We start from the raw sequence: 26267 nt of genomic DNA, 5'->3' as shown, positions 1-26267 counted from the left end.
CTTCTCTTTCAATTGCATTTGTATATTCTGCAGAAATATTTCCAACTTCCATAAGAAATGTGGGAATTGGATCCTGCATTATGCTTAGTAAAATAGGATTAGTTGCTGCTCCATTTGTGAAAGGAACAGTAAGATTTTATTTCTGACCTATTTTTATTAATCACAAAAAAACTTTTATATTTTAATAGGTATTAATTTTGCTTTTTAATTATGCCAATTTTAAAATAGCAGATGCTTATGCCAAGGAAGGTTAGAAGTAGGGTTGCCACATATGGCTTTAAGCTGGACAGTCTGGCTTTCTAAGTTAATATAAAATAAACAAATTCAAGGAAATATGCGTTTATGGAAATTTTGTCAAATTTCTTTAAATTAGGCCCATTCCAAGTATTTTTATTCTAAAGTATGTCTTCATGCACTATCTTTTGGTGCATACACCAACTACCCATTTATACTTTTGCATACACAGTATGGTCTTCTTTCTGTAGGGACCACAGCAACTGTATACACTGTCACATGTCAAGTGTATTGACAGTTAGTAAGCTTTAGTATGGGTTAGTTAAAATGTTACACTTAAAAGTGTTTTATTATTTGTTATGTGCCCATATTAAAAATGTCCAAATGATCGGCATCATACTCATAATGGTGGAGGTTCAGTATTGGAGTATCAAATAAAGGTAAATGTGACTTTATCACACACAGTGTAGTTTAAAAATATAAACTGAATCAAAAAATATATCAAGCTCACAACATATACCCATTTTTTAAATATTATTTATATGTTTATTAATTTTATAAAAGGTGATGTCTTTCTTTTTGGATTTTAAAAAATGTGGCAACCCTAGTTGGAAGTCAAGATTATTATATAAAATTCACAAAAAAGAGTGAATTTTATTTGTTGTATGCCAGTTTGCGAGATAAAAAAATAAATAAATAAAATAATATATATATATATAGGAATGAATAAAACAAGACTAGATTTTAGAAGGAGTAAAACTTCCCATCAACAAATTAACTAGAGATCAGCATTTGGGAACAGGTAGTGGATATTCAAGAAGTTGTAAGTATTGGTACAGAACAGGATTTGTCAAATTGGAAGTTAGAATGTAGCATACTGTAATCAGCATATTTGTGGACAGGATTTGCAGTTAATGGAAGAAGATGATAAATTTTGGAGGAAAAGAGTGGGTAAGAGAACAGAACATTGGGGAACATTACTTGAGAAATTAGAAGGCACTGCATGTGATAATAGAGCCATCTATTATCACATGCAGTGTGACCAGAGAGGGAAAACTCCTCAATTGCAAAAAAACAGAAGGTGGCTTCTGTTAAGAGGGAAGCTTTTTTTAGAAGGCTTTCATGCCAAAATAGGATGAAAATCCATTTCAAAAGTGGGAGAAAAGGGAATAATTTCAGTGCAGCATGCGTTATGCTAGTAGATGGTCAAAAGCCTTCTTTTTTTAATATGTTCAATGAAGTTTACAAAACAAAGATAATAAGATAAAGATTAAGCTCAAATATGCACAGATAACAACAAATGACTAACATGTACACTGTTATAACAGGTTCTCATAACAGATAAATCATAATTAGTGGCAAAGTTATGCAAGAAATCAATTTTATACATCAGCCATAAAAGAAATTTACCTATTTCATGTGCCCATCTCTTCTGTTAATTTGTCCAATCCATTTTAAAAATTTACTCTAATTACTGTCATTTCTACCCTGCCCATCAGAAAACTTACATTAAATATGATATGCCTACATCAATATCATTGATAAATATTAAAAACAGTGAGAGATCCAACACCAAACTTTGAGGAGAATCCACTCATAATATCAATCCAAGAAGAGAAGGGGTCATTAGTAATCACTCTTTGTGTCCTGTCACTCAATCATCACTTTATCCATAGCAGTAACTCTTCCCCAATTTGGAATATTTACTGTAGGTAAATTACATCAAAATTGTTTTTTGCATCCAGTCCCTTTGTGGCTAATCACATTGATCAGTTGGGATCTCCCTTCAACAAATCCATACAGTGATTGCTCTATAACTGAGTCCGCTCAAGTTGATCCTGCAATTTCTTCTTTTAACCACTAATTCCATTATTTCCCCTAGCACAGAAGTATGGTTTACAGGTCTTTAATTACTCACTTTGCCTTTTGATCTCTCTTTTTTGAATGGGAGAGACATTTGTGGTCTGCAGTTAGTAGGGACATCCCTTCCAAATCCAAGGATGCTCTCATTATTATGGCTAAAGGTGTGCTTACCTTTTTTGCCACTTCTCTTAATAAAATTGGATAGATTACATCAACTCCAGATGCCTAATTACTTTTATCTTCAGAACTTTCTTCTTTCAGATTACTTTCAGTTGACATAAAATTATTTCACTCCCATTTAGAATTAGGTATACTTGTAACATCGTCATCTCTGAAAACTTCATGTGAATGCACATGCAGAATATACATATTTAGTTTATCAGCAACCTGTACAGGATCATCATTAGTTATGTTACTCATATTGAGTGGAACAATGTGGTTCATCCCTTTCCTTCTAGTGTTAACATAAGCAAATAATTCTTTGCTACTTTACTTTGCATTCTTAGCAAAAGACTGCTCATAATCTGCCTTAGCATGGCTTACCTCAATTTTACTTGTATGCTTTTGTATCCCCTGATCACTTTTAGTAATCCTATGCATTTTTCTTCTCTGTCACTAATCTTGGCAATTAGGTCTAACCTTGAATCTTGAACAGTATCTCTTAGTTGCAATAAAAAGATTGTTAGTTTTTCCAGTTACTTCTTGAACACTCTTAGTTTAGCAATTGCATTGTTAACAACATCAGTTGGCATCACTGAAAGAATTTAAAAACTAAGGTCATTGTAATCACCTTTGAAAAAGCCAAGTCCCTTCACTTCAGACCTCACAGTAGTTATATCTTTAAATAAATTCCATGTCGGTATGCTATAATTTCCTATTGGTTCCTTTACCTGAAAATTCGTAATACAATTATGAATATATTTGAATATAATTTTTAATACAGTTGTGGTCATTCAAAGCAATATAGTGACTATACAGAAAAGAATTATAAATGTGCTGAGTTTCACCCTCTGTCGCCAGGTAAATTTTAGTCATTCTAGATACCCCTGGTAGCTAGAATGACTAGGTAGCTTAGCTACTGGTAGGGCCTCCCATACTGGACAGGTCAAAGGGTAGGGGCCAGACTAAAAGAGATACCCTGGTCCTCCAGGTTGGGGATTGCTGCAACAGGCTAGCTCCTCATTCAGTGTAAAAAAATACACAAATGCTAAACGACCTACAAGTGAAAATGAAAACGAACTGCACTTTCTGAAACGACTCGGCAAACGGAAAAGGACAATGATTTTGGGATGCTGGAATATTCAGGGTCTTTCAACTAAAAGAAATTTTATTCCAGATGAATTGAAAAAATTCAATTTAGACATTGTTGTGTTATCGGAGACAAAGAAAAAGGGATGTGGAGAGGAAATAATGGGAGAATACTACCATTTTTGGAGTGGAGTCGATAAGAGTGAAAGAGCAAGAGCAGGAGTTTCTATTGCTGTTAAAAAAGATAAATAAAATAACATCAAAAACTGGCAATTTATTAATGAAAGAATGTTCTCATTGGAATTGACAATGTATGGGAGAGAAATGTGTATTTTGGGAATATATGCCCCAACTAATGACATGGCTGATACCTTGAAGGATGAATTTTGGGAGGATCTGAGTGAACTAATAGAAAAAATCCCTAAGAACAAAGAGATATTTTTAATGAAAGATTTAAATGCAAGAGTAGGAAATGAACAAAATAGCAAAGTTATTGGAAGATTTGGAGAGAAAGAGAGGAACAACAACCGAGATAGACTATTCAATCTTTGTAAACAGTTCGACTTGAGAATAAACAACACATTTTTTCAACACAAGGATATCCATAAATATACTTGGTCACAGGAGACAAGACAAATTAGATCAGTTATAGATCACATCATTTCAAACATTCAGGGACATATGTATTGAAAGATATCAGAGTTTATAGAGGAGTCGGAAATGGATCTGATCAATTTTCTTTAACAAGAAAATGGATCTGACCATTTTCTTGTTAAAACAACACTGAGGTGGAACTGGATTAAGAAAATAAGTGTGGACAACCAACAATGCAGGGAAGGAATAAATGCCATCCTTGAGTGGATCAATTTAATATTGAACTACTTCAGGACGACAGCATTAGAAAAAACTTCACCCAGATATTGGATGCTGCAGTTAACATAGAGATAAAAGGTAATACAGTCAGTCCTCGTATAACGTGTTTACATTACACGAATTCGATCATACACGATTTATAAATAGAGGAATGATATCGTATATAGCACAAACCGAATTTGCTTATGCACGATTCGCTTTTGTGTTTACAAGAAATGGCAGTCGAATGCAGAATCACCTCAACTGAACGCAACATAATAGGAACGAAGAGAAGATTTTGAAAATGTATTTATGTTTTTCATATCAGTGAAGGGGAAACACATTTCACCATAACAACGTAAAAATCCACACAATTCCAGCTATTGGTATTGCAAATGCAATTAGATCACGTTTGCCACCAGTTTATAACAGATTCCACCAGCAGAAATGCAAATGGAAATTGTTTTTATTGTTTTATGGTAGTAACCCCAAAAATCTGCTTTAGTAAAATGTGAAGTGTTAATAGTGTGTTGCTGCCTTTCCGGTGTTGTTTATTCAGTTGCTACATGCGTGCATCTTTGTTTATGTGTATAAAGCATGCCTCCTCATTTTGTAATTGTGCTTTATTCCTTAAAGATGAATAAAATACTTAAAAGGTGTGAAAAGGAAGTGTCTGGTGAAGACACTACATATTCAGAGAGAAAAAGAAAAGCAATATCGATAGACAGAGACGGACTGGGTCAAAAATTCTTACCCGGGAAAATTTGTAGTGGCCTCATACTAGCGTTTATGGCCAAAATCACACTGGCCTCCAGCCCACCGGGGTTTCCGCGGTAAGGCTTATGGCCAGTCCGCCTCTGTCATAGAGAAAAAATATGAAATTGTGAAACACTGAGCGAAACGAAAGACCATGTGATATTGCACGTGCTACAGGCCTAAATGAGGCAACGCCAAGAATAGAAAGAATGCAGATAAAATAAAAACAACTTTCATAGCAGGAACAACTCAAAGTGTAACAAAATCCATTAGATCAAGACACAAAGAATTGGAAGAGATGGAACATCTGTTTGGATAGATGATCAAACAAAGAACAAGTTTGCTTACGATAGAAGCAAAAGCATTAGCAATATTTTATTACGTAATAGTCGTAATAAAATACTTACGTATTTTATTACGATTATTTATTGTGTTTGGTAATGTTTTGGTTACAAATGTGTGTTCAATCTTGGGTGGTCGGCACCTAACCGTATTTTTCCTTTTGGCCTGTTATTTATATTGCACAATTTTGCATTGCACAAGGGTTTCTAGGAACACAACTATCGTGCTATACGAGGACTGACTGTACTGAAGAAATCTATGAATATTTAAAAAATATTGTAAAAAAAAAATAGCTCATGAAATCCTAGGCAAAAAGAAGAGCCAAGGACCAAAAAAGACCTGGATTACAGAGAAAGTAAGAACTGCTGTAGAGGGAAAGAAACTTGCATATCAGAAATGGCTGGGTGATAGGAATGATGCATATAGGAACATTTATGTTGAAAAGAAGAAAATAGCCAATCGGTTGGTAGTAGAAGTGAAAAATGAAGAATGGGAAAGGAAATGCGCGACTATTAATAGCAAATTGGGCTTCAAGCAATCAGCGGAATTCTGGAAGGTCATTAAAGACTTGAGAAAACAGAATAAACATAATGCTGGTTTGCAGTTAATACTTTTGAAAGACTGGATGAAGTATTATGAAGGACTTTTAAAAGAAGACCGGGAAGAGTTCAAGACAGTGGAGGATTTTGGTGTAGAAGACCTTGGGCTTAAAAGTTTCTGTTAGGGAACTCTTGCTAAAGGAAGGAAGGAATGGCAAATCACCTGGACATGGAGGAGTTTATATGGAACTTCTGAAATATGGAGGAAGAGGAGTGGCTGTTCTGATACAAAAACTGTTAAATGGTATATTGAGAGGAGAAGAAATACCGAAAGAAATGACAACAGTATATATTACATCAATTTATAAGAAGGGCAATTAGAAAAGCTGTTCAAACTACAGAAGAATATGTGTCCTGAACCCGCTGTTAAAGATTCTTGGAAAATGGATCAGGAACCATTTAGAAGCCCAGATTGAGGTGTCAGAAGAACAAAGTGGTTTTTCAGCTGGGAGGTCATGTATAGACCATATATCAATGGTATGAGAGATTCTTGAAAAATGCCAGTCGAAAAGAAAAAAAATCTTTATGATTTTCGTTGATCTTGAAAAGGCATATGACAGTGTTCCAAGAAAACTCTTATGTGAAAGAGGCAAATATTGATGGACAACTGATTAACATTATTAAGGCAATTTACAGGAATAACAGATGCAGAATTAAAGTGGGATCAGCTTTGTCACCTGAATTCCACACTTCAAAAGGCTTATTACAAGGCTGTTGCATGTCACCAACACTTTTCAAAATTTATATATATCTACATCTGCCTAAGATCCTGGTAAAAAAATGCAATAAAATGGGATTGCTGATTAATAAGATCACCTATATTCACAATTTACTTTTTGCAGACAATCAGGTGGTGATAGTACAAGACTTAGAAGAAGATGCATACTATGCATGTCGCCAATTGTTTGAGGGATATAAATGATGGGGTCTAAAAATCAATTTTAGCAAGACTGAAATGTTTTCTTCAGGATCAAGACACATCCTAAATATTGCAGGTTTTAAAATCAAACAAGTTGATAAATTCAAATATTTGGGATCAATTACAAAGTGATGGTCCCAAGCAGAGATCAATAAGAGAATAGCAGATGGCAGAAAGGCTATCGGCATGTTAATTCTGTTCTGTGGAGCAAACATATCCTACATAAAACAAAGAAACTTATATTTCAAATGATTATACAAAGTCTTCTATTGTATGGAGTGGAAACCTGGATGTTGAATAGGCAAGTGGAAAACAAATTGCTCTCCACAGAAATGGATTTTTGGAGACGCTCAGCAAGAACTTCTAGAAGGGACAGAAAACGGAATGAAGACATAAGAGAGAAAATGGAAGTGAAAAAGAATATTATTGACACTATCAAAGAAATACATTTAACATGGTATGGACATGTAAAATGGATGCAAGAAACCAGATATCCAAAGGCTATTCTGGAATAAATACCTCCTGGAAGAACTAGGAGGACATGGATGGAGTACGAGAGTGCATGACAGCCCTAGGTTTAACCGACCAAGATGCCTGGAACCGCACTTTATGGCAGGAAAAAATTTCTACCAAAAAATAACTTGTAGGCTGAGGAAATCCATTGTAAATGGAAACACTCCTCTTGATGATGAATTTTAATACTGCTGCCCCTTTGTGTTAATAATGGCGTCTACAGGCAAAAGAAACCACAATGTGTTGTCAATAGAAGAAAAGAGCAAAAACTGAAAAAGAGCAAAACCGGTGTATCTCTTGCTAAGATTTTTAACATTGGTAAAGCGACCATATCTGACTTAAAGAGCAGAAAAAAATGAAATGTTGAACGTGGCTCTAAAAAAAGGAAAACTATGAAAACAGCTAATGATGAGAAATTAAAAGACTGTTTATTTATGGTTTCTATAAAAGAGAAGTCAAGGCAAACCTATTTCTGAACCTCTGTTATGCAAAAAAGCGTTACAATTGAATCAAAAGTTTAAAAGCCCATCTGAATTTAAAGCCAGTATAGGATGGCTGAAAATTTTCAAATCTCACCGTGATTGAGGGAGCTTGAAATTCAAAGAGAAGCTTTATCAGGTGATGTCCCGGTAGCAGAAGCTTTTAAACAGTTTTCCAAAAATGGCAGAGGAAGAAGGTTTTCCAAGGATGATGCTTACAATGCAGATGAAACTGGTCTTAATTGGAAGTCAATCCATCGTAAATGACTTGCATCATGACACGAAATGGCTGCTCCTTGTTTCAAAGATAAAAAACAGCGTGTTACAGTTAGAACGTGTGCAAATGCAAGTAGACAGCACGTTTTACCATTGTTGGTGATTGGAAAATGCAAGAATCCTAGATGCTATATAGGTGTAAAGTGCCTACTAGTACGATATAAAGGATAGAAAAATGCTTGGATGAATTCCAATGTTTTTTTTGGATTGGTTAAGCCAAGATTTTATTCCAAGTGTGAAGAGGCATCAAGAAAATGAGGGTAAAGCTGGTAAAGTTTTGTTTATTATTGATAATGCACCATCCCACCTGCCTCTTGAAAAAATTAATTTAATTGACAAGAACTTCATTGTCAGGTTTTTACCACCAAATGTTACAGCCCTGCTGCAGCCAATGGATTAAGGTATTATAGAAAAACTAAAAAAGATGTACAAAAATCAAGTCTTGCATTGCTTTATGCTACCAGAGGGAGATGAAAAGAGTGTGGTTGAGTTTTCAAAGAAGCTCAACATTAAGGATTGTTGCTACATGTTAGCAGATGCCTGGAACATGTTGTCGGAGAGAAATCTGAAAAAGGTATGGCATAAACTTTGGGGTGCTGCCGCAGAGACAGTTACACATGTGCAAGATTTGAATGAAGATGTAGGTGAGAGTGTAGCTTTATTTCAAGGGATTTCCAGATTTTGTGAACGTGGGCAAGGTGATGCAGAGGCATGGTTAAACAACGATGCTGATGATTCTGGTTTTCCATATTTTAACCCAAGAAGAAATTGTTGCATTAGTCCAGGATGAAGAACGTGTTGTCTTTAACCAAGGTGATTCTGATGATGAAGAAGAAGATGGAGCAGTCACGCTCACGCAGAGGCCTTCACTGGCTAGAAACTGCAATGGCATGGTGTGAGCAACTGTGTCAATGTAGTTCTATGGAGATATTGCTATTAAAGAGGATGAGAGACCTCACCACAAAAAAAAAGGCAATCTCACATGATTCAAAGAAAAAATTAAAAATGATTACATATTTTTAAAAATAAACCTTCCCAAGATTCATTATACTCTTATTTGTGTGCAATTACTTTTGTTTATTTCTGTTTATGTAAAAAAAAAAAAGTGTGATTTATAGTTGAAACTAATGTAAAACAATTAAGTAAGTTCAAAATAAATGTAATATATACTGTAATATACATTGTTTCTTCAAAACGTTTTGGTTATTATTTAAAAAATATTTCTTAAATCAATTATTTTTTATAATACTTCATATTTCAAAACACAGAGCAATAACCTTGCATACAATAATTTAATTGTAGACCTAATTACACTTTGTTTTGTATAAACCAGGTATTCTCATATATGTTTGATTATCCAAACTATTTGATTAACCGAACCAACCTTGGTCCCAGTTAGTTTGGATAATCAGAATTCTACTGTATTACACTAGGGTCATCCAGTAAGTTATTACGTATACCCACATGTATTGCATCTGTAAATTGCATGTGTTCTCTAGTCAATTTACCTCTTCAAAAAACCTGTACTAACTCAGCCCCGGAGTGAAAAGAGCCCATAAAAGTTCCTGGTGTCAACGACGGGATTCAAACCCAGGCCTTTTCCACTCGGTGTGGGGAGGATGATGATGACACCACTGTGCTACCTGCTCAGACTGAAGGTGGCGCATGTGACAATAAATGGTTTGTTCAACAAATGTTCGAATACATGCAATATCTTAATTAAGTCCAGTTTGATTCACGTGTACAGCCGAGCCAACGTTTCGTGACCAGTGAGAGAAAGTACTGCACACACTGAGTGCATTCAGGCAGAGTGAAAAGGAAAAAGGCATGAAATTTCATAATTGGTAATGAAGATTTTATGAATACAACTACAGTAGACTCTCTATTTTCCAGGATAGATGGTAAAAAAATATTCCTGGATAATCGATTTCCCGGTTAATCCAAAAATACAGTAAGTTCCCGACGTAGGAAAGAGATATGTTCCAGGACTTCTTATGTAAGTCGAGTTTTACGTAACTCAGGAATGATTAATAATATATTGCTACTATATCCCTGATATGCCGGAATTATATAAAAAAAAAAAAAAACACATAATATCCTCAGAAGAATGAATAAAAATAGTTATATATTATTAATTAGTTCAATTAAAAACTTTTTTTGGAGACAGCAGTGAAGTAGCCGGAGTGGCACATAAGAAAAGAAAACATAAAAGGAAGAAAAAAGCATGTTATTGTACTGTAAAAACTGATTTGTATTTCGTAGCCCTGGTTATTATAGTTCACCTCATTGGTGCCGATCGCTTCACCGCTTCTCATATTCTATCTTTCTGCTTTATTATTGCATTCACCGTTGCCACTGACAAATCTGAATTCCCCGCAATACTTGTTAATGTTTGGCCATTTCCATACATCCTTATTATTTTAATTTTCTGATCCAACTCAATCGCTTTCCTTTTCTTGATAGCTTTACTAGTACCGCTAGTCGGCTTTGGTTTTGGTTTTTGGTTTTTTTTTTTTAGGAACATTAGCAACTAAGGCCATATTGCTCCGGGATATGCGGTGGTCATTAGCATTAGCATTAGCATTAGTAGAGGCATTTGATGCAAGAAAGCAAGCTTATGCAGCATCAGCCAAAAAAAAAAAAAAAAAAAAAAAAAGTAACATAAATAAATAAAAATAACCACTTCCACTTCACCCCTCTGTTCGTTCGAAATACCTGTCCAGCTGAGCCTTAAACTTATTTAGGCTATCAACTTCCACGACAAGGGATGGAAGTCTGTTCCACCCACCAACCACCCGCTGGCTAAAGGCAAATTTCCGCACATCTATCCTACATCTGTCTTTCCTCAATTTGAATTTATGCCCTCTCAGGTGATTTTTCTGAGCTAGAGGAAGAATCCCATCAGCATTGAGCATGCTCAAACCATTCAAGGCTTTGTACACCTCTATCAGATCACCCCGCTGGTACCTAGTTTCCAGACACTGTAATTTGCAAAACTTAAGCCTTTCTTCGTAAGAGAACCCCTTTGTCCCATTCACCAATCTAGTTGCCCTTCTCTGTACTCGTTCCAGCAGCTCTACATCCTTCCTGAAATGAGGCCTCCAGGCCTGTATACAGTACTCTAGGTGTGGCCTGACCATTGCCTTATACAAGGGAATAATCACCTCCTTATCCCTGCTAGAAAAATTCCTATATATCATTGACAATACACCATGAGCTACTCTTGCAGCTCGTCTGCACTGCTCAGAGAACTTCATATCTGCCTGCACCACCACCCCCAGGTCCCTTTCATTCTCTACCACTGTCAGTGTAGTACCACAGATTTGATACGTTGCTCTGGGGTTGCTGTTTCCCATATGTAGTACTTTACATTTGTCAATGTTAAACTTCATTTGCCACCTCGAAGCCCATCTGCTCAACCTTTCCAAATCCTGTTGCAGCAGCATAGTGTCAGTAGTGTCCTTGACAACCCTGCCAACCTTCGTATCGTCTGCAAACTTGGACATTAAGCCTGATATACCATCATCAATATCATTTATAAATACAGAAAACAATAAAGGCCCCAATACTGAACCCTGAGGGACTCCACTAATAACATTAGTCCACGATGAGCAGTGTCCATTGATTACCACTCTCTGTCTTCTCCCCCTCAACCACCCCTTTATCCATAGCAGCAACTTGCCTCCAATGCCACACTGCTCCAATTTGTGCAGCAGTCTTCCATGTGCAACAGTATCAAAAGCCTTTCTAAGATCCAAGTATATAATATCAAAGTTATTCCCTGCATCCAGTTCTTTTGTGACTGCATCATAGTATCCAATCAAATTGGTCAGGCAAGACTTCCCCTTAACAAAACCATGCTGTGTCCTAGCTATAACTGAAGTCTTGTCTAGATGATCCTGCAGTGCTTCTTTCACCAGTGCCTCCATTAATTTTCCGGGAACAGAAGTTAAACTCACAGGTCTATAATTACTTGTGTCAGCCTTTGATCCCCCTTTGTGAATTGGGGTCACATTTGCACATCTCCAGTCAATGGGTACCTCCCCTGAGTCCAAGGAAGCTCTCATAATTATGGCTAAGGGTTTGCTTACCTCCTTTGCTGCCTCCTTTAATATAACTGGATAGATCCCATCCACCCCAGGTGCCTTTCTTGTGTTTATCTTCAACAATTTCTCCTCCACTTTGCTCTCAGTTATTACAAGATTCTCTAGCTTACTGCTAGAGTTGAATACACCTCTGGCATTCCCCTCGCTGAATAACTCCTCATGTGTGAATGTCGATGCAAAATATTCATTTAGTTTGTTAGCTACCCGAGCAGGGTCATCAACAGTTGACCCATCGATCTCAAGTGGACCAATCTGATTCATCCCCTTCCTTCTAGAGTTTACATAAGTAAAGAACTCTTTGCTGTTTTTCTTCGCATCCCTTGCCAAGGATCTCTCGTAATCTGCCTTCGCCTGCCTAACCTCCTTTGTAACTTGGTTACAGATCAACTTGTATCTATCATAGGCTTCCATGTCACCCATTAATTTATATGTATCCCATGCATTTTTCTTCTCTGCCACATGTCTCATTAGTTCATCTGACAACCATTTAGGCCTAAACCTTGAACAATATTTCTTAGTTGGTATGTAAAGCCTAGTAGCTTCCACAATAAGTTCTTTGAATGCTTCCCATTTTGAATTTGCTGTTGGCAATATCATCAGTTGATCCCACTGTATAGAATTTAAATACTGTCTCAGTCCATTGTAGTCGCCTTTACGAAAGCAATACCCCTTCCCTTTACCCCTAATGGTAGTTACCTCTTTGAGTAACTCCCACTTCAGCACACTGTGATCACTGCCACCAAGTGGTTCATTTATCTGCAGATTCTTAATGCATGAAGAATCACTACTGATAATCAAATCAAGAGTATTACTCCCTCTAGTTGCCTCCCGAACATGCTGATGTAGAAAACAATCATCCAATAAATCCACAAAAGCCTTGCTACTGTGTGAGTGACCAGCCCCCAAATTCCAGTCAATATCTGGGAAATTAAAATCCCCCATTATAAGACTCTCTGATTTACTGGCCCACTCTATTTCTCCGAACAGTTTCTTATTATACTCATCAGAGTCATTAGGCCTATAGCACACTCCTACTCTCAATTTTGATCTCCCAATGCTTATGTCACACCAAACTGACTCGACACTGCACTGTCCAGCGATGTCGACTGGCTTCACTTCCTTGGATTTTATGTGTTTTTTAACTAATAGCATAACCCCTCCTCCCTTCCTATCCTGTCTATCCTTTCTGTAGACATTGTACTCCCCAAATTCCAGTTCTGCATTTCTTATATCTGTGTGACACCACGTCTCTGAAATCCCCACAATATCTGCCTTTGATGTTTTGAGCAATACCTCAAATTCATCAAATTTATTTACTAAACTCCTAGCATTGGTGTACACACAAGTATACATGCACCTGTTCTTTTTCTTAGCTACCCTAACACAACCCATGTGTTTACTTGTACCCCAATGATTCCCAGCAGTCTCTGAAATATCCTGCATCTTATTTTCCAGGCTGCGGCTCATTCCAATAGAAGCAGTGCAAGAATCACTTTCACCTCTGCCAGTGGCTACTGTTAATCTATTAGTCCTTGTATCCCCCCAATCTAGCAGTTTTCCGACCCACCTAACATTGCCTCGATAGCATCAGCAAACATTCTTGCACCCTTTCTATTTAAGTGTATCCCATCCCTGTAGAAGCAGTCTCTCCTGTTAACAAGTACAGACCAGGCTGAAAAAAATTCTACCCCTTGAGCCCTGCACAATCTTTCCAGGGCCGAATTGATTGACAGGGCTCTCAGAGGATGTGGAAAGGTCATTCCCTGACCTTTCCACATCCTCCGTATTTGGTGGTGACCCCGGTCTAATCAAGAAGCGTATACTACGCACTGCTGCTCCTTCCCACCTGGCTACAGAGGCGCCCCGCTAGTCGGCACCGTGATAACAGTCAAAATTAAATTTTCTGTAAAGAACTTCACAGGGTTAAGGCAAAATCTCACTATTATCACCCCACGTGAGCTCGCATTTTACTAAAGCACATTTCTGGAGGTCACTGCTATAAAACAATTTGCACTTTCCAGGTTATTGGGCTTTTCTGTTAGTGATTCTAATTATAAAACGGATAGTAAATTATTGCATTTGCCATAATATGGATAGCTGGAATTCTATGGTTTTTTACTTTATTATGGTGAAATGTGTGCCACACACTAAAACAAACTAATCATTTCGTCTTTTTTTTTTTTTTTTTTTTTTTTTGTTGAGCAGGGAGTGTGAAGACAGTGGAGATTGCAAGATAATAGGTACACTAATATCCCAATGACAACATATAATGCTGCTTCACTGAAATCTTTAGTCATATAAAAAAAAAATATGAATAACATAACGTAAGTCCGTTAGGGTCCTAGGGTCTCACATCTGGTGAGTTTGGGCTTGGCACACCCAGGGTTCTGAGCTGGATATCATCATATCATTCTTCTTTTTCTTGGTGATTCCCTTCTACCTCTCTCTCTCTCTCTCTCTCTCTCTCTCTCTCTCTCTCTCTCTCTCTCTCTCTCTCTCTCTCTCTCTCTCTCTCTCTCTCTCTCAGGGTAATTCAGAAATTTTTTTTTTCAGCTGGTGCAGCATAAGGTTCAGGCTTCCTTGCACCATATGGCTAATAATAATAAATAATAAGTCCTCGACTTGCATAGTATCGAAAAATGTTCAGCAACATGCGTAAAAAGTATGGTGATAAACAAAAATTGGAAAAAAAAGTACCATGCACTACTCGCGTATCCAATACGATGCTTCCGTTTATTTTTTACGATGTTGATTTTAAATCGAATAGCTTCCCTTTATTTTTTACAATGTTGCGTATGATTTGGTCACCAACATTATATGGTTCATTAGAGATTTAACGGATGCACTGTTTTCAAACTTTTGAATAGTTTAAAGTTTTTGTTTAATTGAAAGCACAACTCTTGCGTTTGCCCATCATTTTTGCCATTTATAAACAAAAAAAAAAAAAAAAAAATAGTTACTATAAAAAAAAATTCCACATCCCGGACGTACGTAACGATAAAAAATTTGTCCTTTTGAGGTGCGATGAACACAACAATCGATGCCACACACTAAAACAAACTAATCATTTGGTCTTTTAGCGGGGAGTGTGAAGACAGTGGAGGTTGCAAGATAATAGGTACACTAATCTCCCAATGACAACTTATAACGCTGCTTCTTGTCACTTATTTACTTATGACTTGAAAAACATCTGTTTCTACCTATTATAGTTATTACTTGAATTTTATGATTTCTGGTTGGTATTTTTTTTTTTTTATTTATTTTTTTTTTTTTTGGAATCTTGAATTGTCCCGGTAAATCGAGAGTCTGCTGTATATCAAACTATATTTGCAGAGAAGCCAATAAGATTGCAATTTTTATTTAAAGATTATGCCAAAAATTTATGGGATCTAATTCTGTTTTGCAAGAGTTATTTTAATTTTGTTATTGTTTTAATGAATTATTTGAATTGTATTTAAGTTTTTTTTTGTAGAATTTGTATTGCTTGAATGTTTCAGTAAATTAATGAAAATATTAAAAATTGTTTATTACTTCGACATCCAAAGGTGGTGCACTTGCACCATGCTGCCGGTGCCCATGGACAGTATGGCTGTACCCAGATGCAGGGGCGGGCCCTCCTGAGGATTCTGTTCAAGGGGCGCCTGAAAACTTGAAACTTACATACACATATGAAGAAGATTTTAAAGGGGTGCACCAAATTCCAAATGGCACCCAGGCACCAAATTGCGATTGACACCTGGGCACCACATACCCTAGGAATGCCCCTGCCCAAGTGGTCAGATTCCAGCACAGTTGCACATGCACACACCATATATTCAAATCAATGTAACGCCACAAAATATATTACTATTGTTGTAGTCTCTGCATGCTAAACCTTACATGACTTTCCCATAGTAAAAACAGAGATTTAAATTTATTTAAATGTAATACACTAAATATTTATTTCCACTAAATTCAATATTGATTTACAATTCAAAAAAAAAATATGGTAGCTTATGAAGTGTTTCATTTTCATCCATACGTGCAAACTAAATAATAGATCAGTGAAAAATAAATGAAAAATATTTCTATTTCAGTAAAGACGTTCCTCAGCAGACAGGGCTGGCTTGAGATACTAGTAAGCTAAGCAATATCCCAAGGTGTCAGTCTATTGTTCATATCTGTATATTATTAAAAGCAGTACTAGAAAGTATCCAGTGCCTGGAGCAACAAAATGTCTCTTTCTGGCACTATCATCAGATCCATTAATTTTATAAAACATATTTCAAATATTAGACTGCTTGCTGATAGACTTCATTTTATGTTTCCAGCGTCATCATCCTTCAGTACTACTATGTATTATATTTGGAATTGCATCTATTATTAGTGGTTTATTCATTTATTGGCTTCCAGAAACAAGAAATGAGAAACTCCAAGAATTTACTGAAAGGTAAGTTTAAACTTTATTAGTGATTGTACTGATTACATATATGTGTTGACCATGATGGATTTTTCATCAGTTTTCTTTTTTTACTCATATATTCTGGTTATGGAATTGTGGACATGTCCACATATTCATTATTTTGAATGGATTATCTCTGATTTACACAGACATAATCCACTTGAACTTGATAATATGTAGAACTTGTTAATCCCCACATCCAGTGGGGGGAATCATCAAGTTACTGAAGTCAAAGTATATTATGATATCATGCTATTTATAAAATGCCTGTCCAATATGTGATTTCATATAGATTTTTTGCTCAAGTTATTGTTGCTTAAAAAATATTTTATTAGTTTTATATTTATTAATAAGAATTTCATTGCAGTTTTAACTTAGTGAAAATTGCAATGAAATGAAAGACAGGTTTGAAAATATCCTAAATCTGAGGAAATTGTTCTTCATTGTTCTTCATTTCATCAAACATGGCAAAATTTTTTCTGGTTGCTGAAATAAATTATGTTTACAGTTTCCTCTCATATAATTTGTTTATAGCTTGGGGAAGTGTTTGGTGTTGCTTTGCATTCCTTTCTGTTTGACGAAGCTCACGTTATTTTGATAATTTTTTTATTGTAGTTTATAGGACAGCATATTCTCCCTTGAGACTCAAATTAATTAATGCAGTCACAAATATGTAACTGTATATATCTACATGTTTAAATTGTAGACATGTTCTGCCATAGATATTTGTGCTATATCTGAATGTATTATGACTGATAATGGCGAAATAGCTAAAAATACCAATGAATAAAATATTTTGAAGTTCATAAAACTCAACTTATTAGTATTAATATTATTAGTTAGAAAACAAGGTTATACAGTATTAGCCAAAAAAAAAAAAAAAAACACATTCCATATTACCTGTCCATCCTGTTTAACAATTTATGTAGTTCTTCCTTAAATTTGTTCAAACTACATACTTCTACAACACCAGACAGAAGTTTATCAACTACCCACTGGCTGAAGACAAATTTTCACACATCTGTTCTGTAACCTTCCTTCCTCAAATTGAATTTATGTTCCCTCATGTGCATATTCTGGGCAAGAGAAAGGATTCCATTGGCATTGAGCTTACTCAATCTGTTTAGAGCCTTAAACACCTTAACCAGCTCTACCCAACAGGTATCTAGTCTGGAGACTAGATACCTGTGGGGTAGAGCTACAGTTTACAGAACTAAAGCCTTTTCTGATAAAAGCACCCTTTTGTTGCCCTCACTAATTTTATTTTGCTCTTCTTTTCACCTGCTCCAGCCGAACCATATCCATCTTCAAATGAGGTTTCCAGTCTTGTATGCAGTACTCAAAATGTGACCTAACCCTTGCCTTATACAACAAGGTAATCATCTCCTTATAAAATAAAATCTAAAATAAAATCCTTGCTTGCAAAATTCCTGTGTATTATCAACAAGTCCCCATGGGTTGTCCTGGCAGACTATCTGTACTGCTTAGTGAACATCATATCTGACCGACCACACAGTTATCCCAGATCCTTTTCATTCCCCACTACCCAGAGCGTGTTACCATGCAGCTGGTACATTAATATGGGATTACTGCTACATATGCAGTACCTTGCATTTGTCAATATTAAACTTCAACTGCCACTTCTCAGCCCATCAGCCTAATTTATCTAGATCTTGTTGCAGTATAAATAGCATGATATCATAATATACTTTAACTTCAGTAACTTGATGATTCCCCCAACTGGAGGTGGGGATTAACAAGTTCTATGTATTATCAATCAGGGTATGCAGTAGCATACCCTGATTACTGTCATTAATCGTGTTATTGTTGTTATGTTCATTATGTTGAATTATATCTGAAATCAGATAGGATTCAATACAAATCATATAAATCCTATAATTGATGATTTCTAATATAAAATTACTGTTTTAACAATAATTTTTCTTTTCTGTTTTGTTTTGAACAAAATAAATTTACTGCCATAATGATGTAAATTTATCATTTATGGCCCCATTTTGGTAATATTTTTATGAAGAGTTTTTTAAAAAATACATGGCCTGAGTATGAAGGGTTTATTTGAGCAGTCTGGTAACATCCAATCTCATTGCCCTTCTCTGTGGTCATTCCAGCGGCTCTGCATCTGTTCTGAAGTGGGGCCTCCAGACCTGTGTGTGTGGTGTTCAGGGTGTGGCCTGGCCATTGCCTTGTGCAAGGGGATAGTCACCTCCTTATCCTTGCTCGTGGGGTTCCTGTGTGTCATTGATGGGACTCCATGACCTGCTCTGTCTGCACTGCTCGGAAAGCTTCATGTCTGACTGCACAATTATCTCACAGGACATATATCTTGCAGGTGTTCTTCAAAATGTCCTTGCATTAACTGTTAATCAATGATTAAAAATTTAAATTTTTTCTACCTTCCTAAATACAGAGACTTTTACCACAAATTTTTGTAGTGATTTTCTTACGTTTTTCCTTTGTAAATTGGGTGCAAGGCCTTCTCAGATGTCCCACCACTGTTTCTGCGACTATTTGGATTTTGCTTAAAGAATGGCATGTTATCAGAAAAACACTATGCTATTTGTTTAAAGTTACTTCATTTTCCTCTCCTGCTATGTAAATAAATCTATCTTCTTAATCTGGTTGTTTTTGAAAGTATTGTTGTTTTTACAGTGTAAAGACAATAACATGAAACCCAGTATTCTCTCAAAATGGTTACTACTCCACGAGAAGCAACATATCAAATTTTGCATGTTGTGAAGGATGGAAAATTTGAAATAAATTTTGAAACAAGCAAAAATGAAAGTAACTAATAGTATTGAATATGCATGTGTTTTTTTTTTTTATTTATTTATTTTTTTATATATTTATGTAGTAGCAGATATGCACAATTTGAAATTACAAAATTTCAAACTTTAAGACTATCCACATTAAGTCTCTCCACTGAAAGGTCTTTTAAACTGGAAAATAGAAGACTAAGAGAACAATGCTTCTGTTTTATGCTTAATGACTTTTGTAATTTTTAGCAAAATATATATATATATATTTTTTTTAAATAAAAGATGCAAAACCCACAGCTTGTTTTAAAATTTAATATTTTTTAAAACTTAAAAAGTTACATACAATAAGAATAAAAGATGAAATATTGGCACTGTTCACGTAAAATTAAAAAAAACCAATGTTTTCCAAAAATTAAAAAGAAAATGGACACTGTCAGGGAAGGCCTGCACTGTTTCTTGCTACAAATGGAGGTATACCACCATTGCCTGAATAAATTCTAGGGTAGAAAAAATTTAATAATTTGGGAGTGCATAATTTTCAAATTTTATTTTCGTGGCATCACTAAAGAGCAAGAAATAGACAACGCAACAGATGTTTTGCAGAATCATTTCTGTTAATTTCAGTTTGAGAACCTACCATTTCCTATTACAAAAGGAAAAAGAACTGATATATACTGCTCCCTGGTTAGGGAATTGACAGTGAGCAAGAAAGTTTGCAAATTTACCAAGTCATGCTTGGCTTTTTAACAATTCATAGTTTTATAATTCAATTTTGAATTATAACAATTCAAAACATCAATGGCAGATATTGTTGGGATATCAGAGACGTGGTGTCACACAGATATAAGGAATGCAGAACTGGAATTTGGGGAGTACAATGTGTACAGAAAGGATAGACAGGATAAGAAGGGAGGAGGGGTTATGCTAATAGTTAAGAAACACATAAAATCCAAGGAAGTAAAGCCAGTCGACATCGCTGGACAGTGCAGTGGCGAGTCAGTTTGGTGTGACATAAGCATTGGGAGAACAAAATTGAGATTAGGAGTGTGCTATAGGCCTAATGACTCTGATGAGTATAATAAGAAATTGTACAGGGAAATAGAGTGGGCCAGTAAATCAGAGAGTCTTATAATGGGGAATTTTAATTTCCCAGATATTGACTGAAATTTGTGGGTTGGTCACTCACACACTAGCAAGGCTTTTGTGCATTTATTGGATGATTATTTTCTACATCAGCATGTTCGGGAGGCAACTAGAGGGAGTAATACTCTTGATCTGATTATCAATAGTGAGTCTTCATGCATTAAGAATCTGTGGATAAAGGAACCACTAGGTGGCAGTGATCACAGTGTGCCGAAGTGGGATTTACTCAAAGAGGTTAGGTGGGTCGGAAAACTGCTAGATTGGGGGGATACAAGGACTAATAGATTAACAGTAGCCACTGGCAGAGGTGAAAGTGATTCTTGCACTGCTTCTATTGGAATGAGCCGCAGCCTGGAAAATAAGATGCAGGATATTTCAGAGACTGCTGGGAATCATTGGGGTACAAGTAAACACATGGGTTGTGTTAGGGTAGCTAAGAAAAAGAACAGGTGCATGTATACTTGTGTGTACACCAATGCTAGGAGTTTAGTAAATAAATTTGATGAATTTGAGGTATTGCTCAAAACATCAAAGGCAGATATTGTGGGGATTTCAGAGACATGGTGTCACACAGATATAAGAAATGCAGAACTGGAATTTGGGGAGTACAATGTCTACAGAAAGGATAGACAGGATAGGAAGGGAGGAGGGGTTATGCTATTAGTTAAAAAACACATAAAATCCAAGGAAGTGAAGCCAGTCGACATCGCTGGACAGTGCAGTGTCGAGTCAGTTTGGTGTGACATAAGCATTGGGAGATCAAAATTGAGAGTAGGAGTGTGCTATAGGCCTAATGACTCTGATGAGTATAATAAGAAACTGTTCGGAGAAATAGAGTGGGCCAGTAAATCAGAGAGTCTTATAATGGGGGATTTTAATTTCCCAGATATTGACTGGAATTTGGGGGCTGGTCACTCACACAGTAGCAAGGCTTTTGTGGATTTATTGGATGATTGTTTTCTACATCAGCATGTTCGGGAGGCAACTAGAGGGAGTAATACTCTTGATTTGATTATCAGTAGTGATTCTTCATGCATTAAGAATCTGCAGATAAATGAACCACTTGGTGGCAGTGATCACAGTGTGCTGAAGTGGGAGTTACTGAAAGAGGTAACTACCATTAGGGGTAAAGGGAAGGGGTATTGCTTTCGTAAAGGCGACTACAATGGACTGAGACAGTATTTAAATTCTATACAGTGGGATCAACTGATGATATTGCCAACAGCAAATTCAAAATGGGAAGCATTCAAAGAACTTATCGTGGAAGCTACTAGGCTTTACATACCAACTAAGAAATATTGTTCAAGGTTTAGGCCTACATGGTTGTCAGATGAACTAATGAGGCATATGGCAGAGAAGAAAAATGCATGGGATACATACAAATTAACACGTGACACGGACGCCTATGATAGATACAAGTTGATCTGTAACCAAGTTACAAAGGAGGTTAGGCAGGCGAAGGCAGATTACGAGAAATCCTTGGCAAGGGATGCGAAGAAAAACAGCAAAGAGTTCTTTACTTATGTAAACTCTAGAAGGAAGGGGATGAATCAGATTGGTCCACTTGAGATCGATGGGTCAACTGTTGATGACCCTGCTCGGGTAGCTAACAAACTAAATGAATATTTTGCATCGACATTCACACATGAGGAGTTATTCAGCGAGGGGAATGCCAGAGGTGTATTCAACTCTAGCAGTAAGCTAGAGAATCTTGTAATAACTGAGAGCAAAGTGGAGGAGAAATTGTTGAAGATAAACACAAGAAAGGCACCTGGGGTGGATGGGATCTATCCAGTTATATTAAAGGAGGCAGCAAAGGAGGTAAGCAAACCCTTAGCCATAATTATGAGAGCTTCCTTGGACTCAGGGGAGGTACCCATTGACTGGAGATGTGCAAATGTGACCCCAATTCACAAAGGGGGATCAAAGGCTGACACAAGTAATTATAGACCTGTGAGTTTAACTTCTGTTCCCGGAAAATTAATGGAGGCACTGGTGAAAGAAGCACTGCAGGATCATCTAGACAAGACTTCAGTTATAGCTAGGACACAGCATGGTTTTGTTAAGGGGAAGTCTTGCCTGACCAATTTGATTGGATACTATGATGCAGTCACAAAAGAACTGGATGCAGGGAATAACTTTGATATTATATACTTGGATCTTAGAAAGGCTTTTGATACTGTTGCACATGGAAGGCTGCTGCACAAATTGGAGCAGTGTGGCATTGGAGGCAAGTTGCTGCTATGGATAAAGGGGTGGTTGAGGGGGAGAAGACAGAGAGGGGTAATCAATGGACACTGCTCATCGTGGACTAATGTTATTAGTGGAGTCCCTCAGGGTTCAGTATTGGGGCCTTTATTGTTTTCTGTATTTATAAATGATATTGATGATGGTATATCAGGCTTAATGTCCAAGTTTGCAGACGATACGAAGGTTGGCAGGGTTGTCAAGGACACTACTGACAATATGCTGCTGCAACAGGATTTGGAAAGGTTGAGCAGATGGGCTTCGAGGTGGCAAATGAAGTTTAACATTGACAAATGTAAAGTACTACATATGGGAAACAGCAACCCCAGAGCAACGTATCAACTCTGTGGTACTACACTGACAGTGGTAGAGAATGAAAGGGACCTGGGGGTGGTGGTGCAGGCAGATATGAAGTTCTCTGAGCAGTGCAGACGAGCTGCAAGAGTAGCTCATGGTGTATTGTCAATGATATATAGTAATTTTTCTAGCAGGGATAAGGAGGTAATTATTCCCTTGTATAAGGCAATGGTCAGGCCACACCTAGAGTACTGTATACAGGCCTGGAGGCCTCATTTCAGGAAGGATGTAGAGCTGCTGGAACGAGTACAGAGAAGGGCAACTAGATTGGTGAATGGGACAAAGGGGTTCTCTTACGAAGAAAGGCTTAAGTTTTGCAAATTACAGTGTCTGGAAACTAGGCACCAGCGGGGTGATCTGATAGAGGTGTACAAAGCCTTGAATGGTTTGAGCATGCTCAATGCTGATGGGATTCTTCCTCTAGCTCAGAAAAATCACCTGAGAGGGCATAAATTCAAATTGAGGAAAGACAGAAGTAGGATAGATGTGCGGAAATTTGCCTTTAGCCAGCGAGTGGTTGGTGGGTGGAACAGACTTCCATCCCTTGTCGTGGAAGTTGATAGCCTAAATAAGTTTAAGGCTCAGCTGGACAGGTATTTCGAACGAACAGAGGGGTGAAGTGGAAGTGGTTATTTTTATTTATTTATGTTACTTTTTTTTTTTTTTTTGGCTGATGCTGCATAAGCTTGCTTTCTTGCATCAAATGCCTCTACTAATGCTAATGCTAATGCTAAAGGTAATTACCATCAGGGGTAAAGGGAAGGGTTTTTGCTTTCGTAAAGGTGACTACGATGGTCTGAGACAGTATTTAAATTCTATACAGTGGGACCAACTGATGATGTTACCAACAGCAAATTCAAAATGGGAAGCATTCAAAGAACTTATCTTGGAAGTTGCTAGGCTTTACATATCAACTAAGAAATATTGTTCAAGGTTTAGGCCTAAATGGATGTCAGATGAACTAATGAGACATATGGCAGAGAAGAAAAATGCTTGGGATACATATAAATTAACACGTGACACAGGCCTATGGTAGACATAAGTTGATCTGTAACCAAGTTACAAAGGAGGTTAGGGAAGCAAAGGCAGATTACGAGAAATCTTTGGCAAAGGATGGAAAGAAAAACAGAAAAAAGTTCTTTTCTTATGTAAACTCTAGAAGGAAGGGGATGAATCAGATTGGTCCACTTGATATCAATGGTTCAAATGTTGATGATCCTGCTCAGGTAGCTAACAAACTAAATGAATATTTTGCATCAACATTCACACATGAGGAGTTATTCAGCGAGGGGAGTTCCAGTAAAAAAAAAAAAAAAAAAAGTAAAGTGCAGCCATTATCAACCCACTGCAGGATGGAAGCCTCCTCAACAATTCATGCTGAGGGAAATGGAGAGGTGTATTCAACTCTGGCAGTAAGCTAGATAATCTAGCTTACTGCCAGAGTTGAATACACCATGTCTCTGATATCCCAACAATATCCGCCTTTGATGCTTTGAGCAATGCCTCAAATTCATCAACTTTATTTACCAAACTCCTAGCATTGTTGTACACGCAAGTATACATGCACTAGATAAGACTTCAGTTATAGCTCGGGCACAGCATGGAGGGGTGAAGTGGAAGTTTTTTTTTTTTTTTTTTTACCCTGGCTGATGCTGCATAAGCTTGCTTTCTTGCATCATATGCCTCTACTAATGACACTCTAATTTACTGGCCCACTATTTCTCTGCACAATTTTTCATTATACTCATCAGATTCATTAGGCCTATAACACACACCTACTCTCATTTTTCCTTTCCCAGTGCTTATGTCACACCAAACAGACTCAACATTGCATTGTCCACCAATATCAATTGGATGCACTTCTTTAGATTTTATGTGTTTCTTAACTAACAGCATAACCCCTCCTCCCTTTCTGTCCTGTCTATCCTTTCTGTGTGCATTGTACTCCCCAAATTCCAGTTCTGCACTACTTATGTCTGTGTGACACCATGTCTCTGATATCCCAACAATATCTGCCTTTGATGTCTTGACTAGCACTTCAAGCTCATAGAATTTATTAACTATAAATTCTATGAGCTTGGGGAGTATATACTCCTAGCATTGAAGTATATACTCCCCAAGAAATTGTGACATACCTTGATTATACAATACTCAAAGTGTGGCCTAGATTTCATATCATGGAACAATTACCTTTTTGCCGCTACTAACAAAATACCTGTGCATTATAGATGGAATACCACACACTACGCACACTGCCCTCCTAGAATCTGTCTGCTTGTTTTATTATGCCTCAGTCTTTTTCATTATCAACTGCCCAAAGTTTAATGCTTTCCAAATAATAAGATAAGCTGGAATTGCTATTACCCATATGCAAAACTTTTCATTTCCCAATATTGTACTTTAACCTGATTTTCGTCCAGTCCCTTTTTAACTATCATTTTTCGGACCCTGAATAATTTTTCTAGTTGTTGAAGCAGAATACCCTGTTTATTATCTTTTGCCACCCCCTAATTTGCATATTGTCATCAGATTTTGATACCAGACTTCTTGTACCTTCATTGCTGTCATTAACAAATATTTAAGACAACAAGGGACCCTGTATTAACGCTGTAAAATCACACATAAAAATAGGTATCTGTCTCTAGAAGAATATATAACAACTAAAATTGTTTGTTTGTTAGTGAAAGGTTTCTGGCAAATATTTTTCATAATTGTTTTTTTGCAGAAAAAACCTGATGGTGATTGTAGAGAGACCTGCATCACCTTATTTCAGGACAGAAAATGGAATCTATCAGCAAAATATACTACCATCTACTAGTACAAAGGTTATTACAAATCTTGTAAAACAAGAGGTATATCCAGGGGACTTGGTATTAAATAAGTAAGTTTGGATGATGTTTTTGAGAGAGAGCGAGAGAATAATAAGATATGAAAAGTTAGAAATGCATGATTAGAAAGAAATAAATAATAACCAATAGTCCATTTTATTGTTATATTTTATAATGTTCTCTTAAGAGATTACTGAATAAGTTACAGCCATAAATGCAAGCAGTTTAATTAGTTTTTGGCAAATAATTGAGTCAAAGAGGGGGATCCGTCAAAAAATAATTTTTTA

At 36.6% G+C, this 26267-nt stretch overlaps 1 protein-coding gene across 1 annotated transcript in view; it reads left to right on the top strand.

Annotated features, from left to right (window-relative positions):
* LOC150081424 (solute carrier family 22 member 4-like) overlaps nt 1-25996 on the top strand; it is a 130722-nt gene extending 104726 nt beyond the window's left edge. Inside the window, exons 7-8 of the mRNA XM_090380198.1 lie at nt 16498-16616; nt 25878-25996. Coding sequence (XP_090236324.1) covers nt 16498-16553 — 56 coding nt within the window. The 3' untranslated portion in view covers nt 16554-16616; nt 25878-25996. The remainder of the gene's footprint in view (nt 1-16497; nt 16617-25877) is intronic.
* The last annotated feature ends 271 nt before the right edge of the window (nt 25997-26267 follow it).

This window comes from Mastigoproctus giganteus, chromosome 8 (assembly GCF_048544385.1).
Source record: "Mastigoproctus giganteus isolate SK-2022 chromosome 8, ASM4854438v1, whole genome shotgun sequence".
Classification (NCBI taxonomy): Eukaryota; Metazoa; Arthropoda; class Arachnida; order Uropygi; family Thelyphonidae; genus Mastigoproctus; species Mastigoproctus giganteus.
This window is presented reverse-complemented; position numbering and strand designations above follow the sequence as displayed.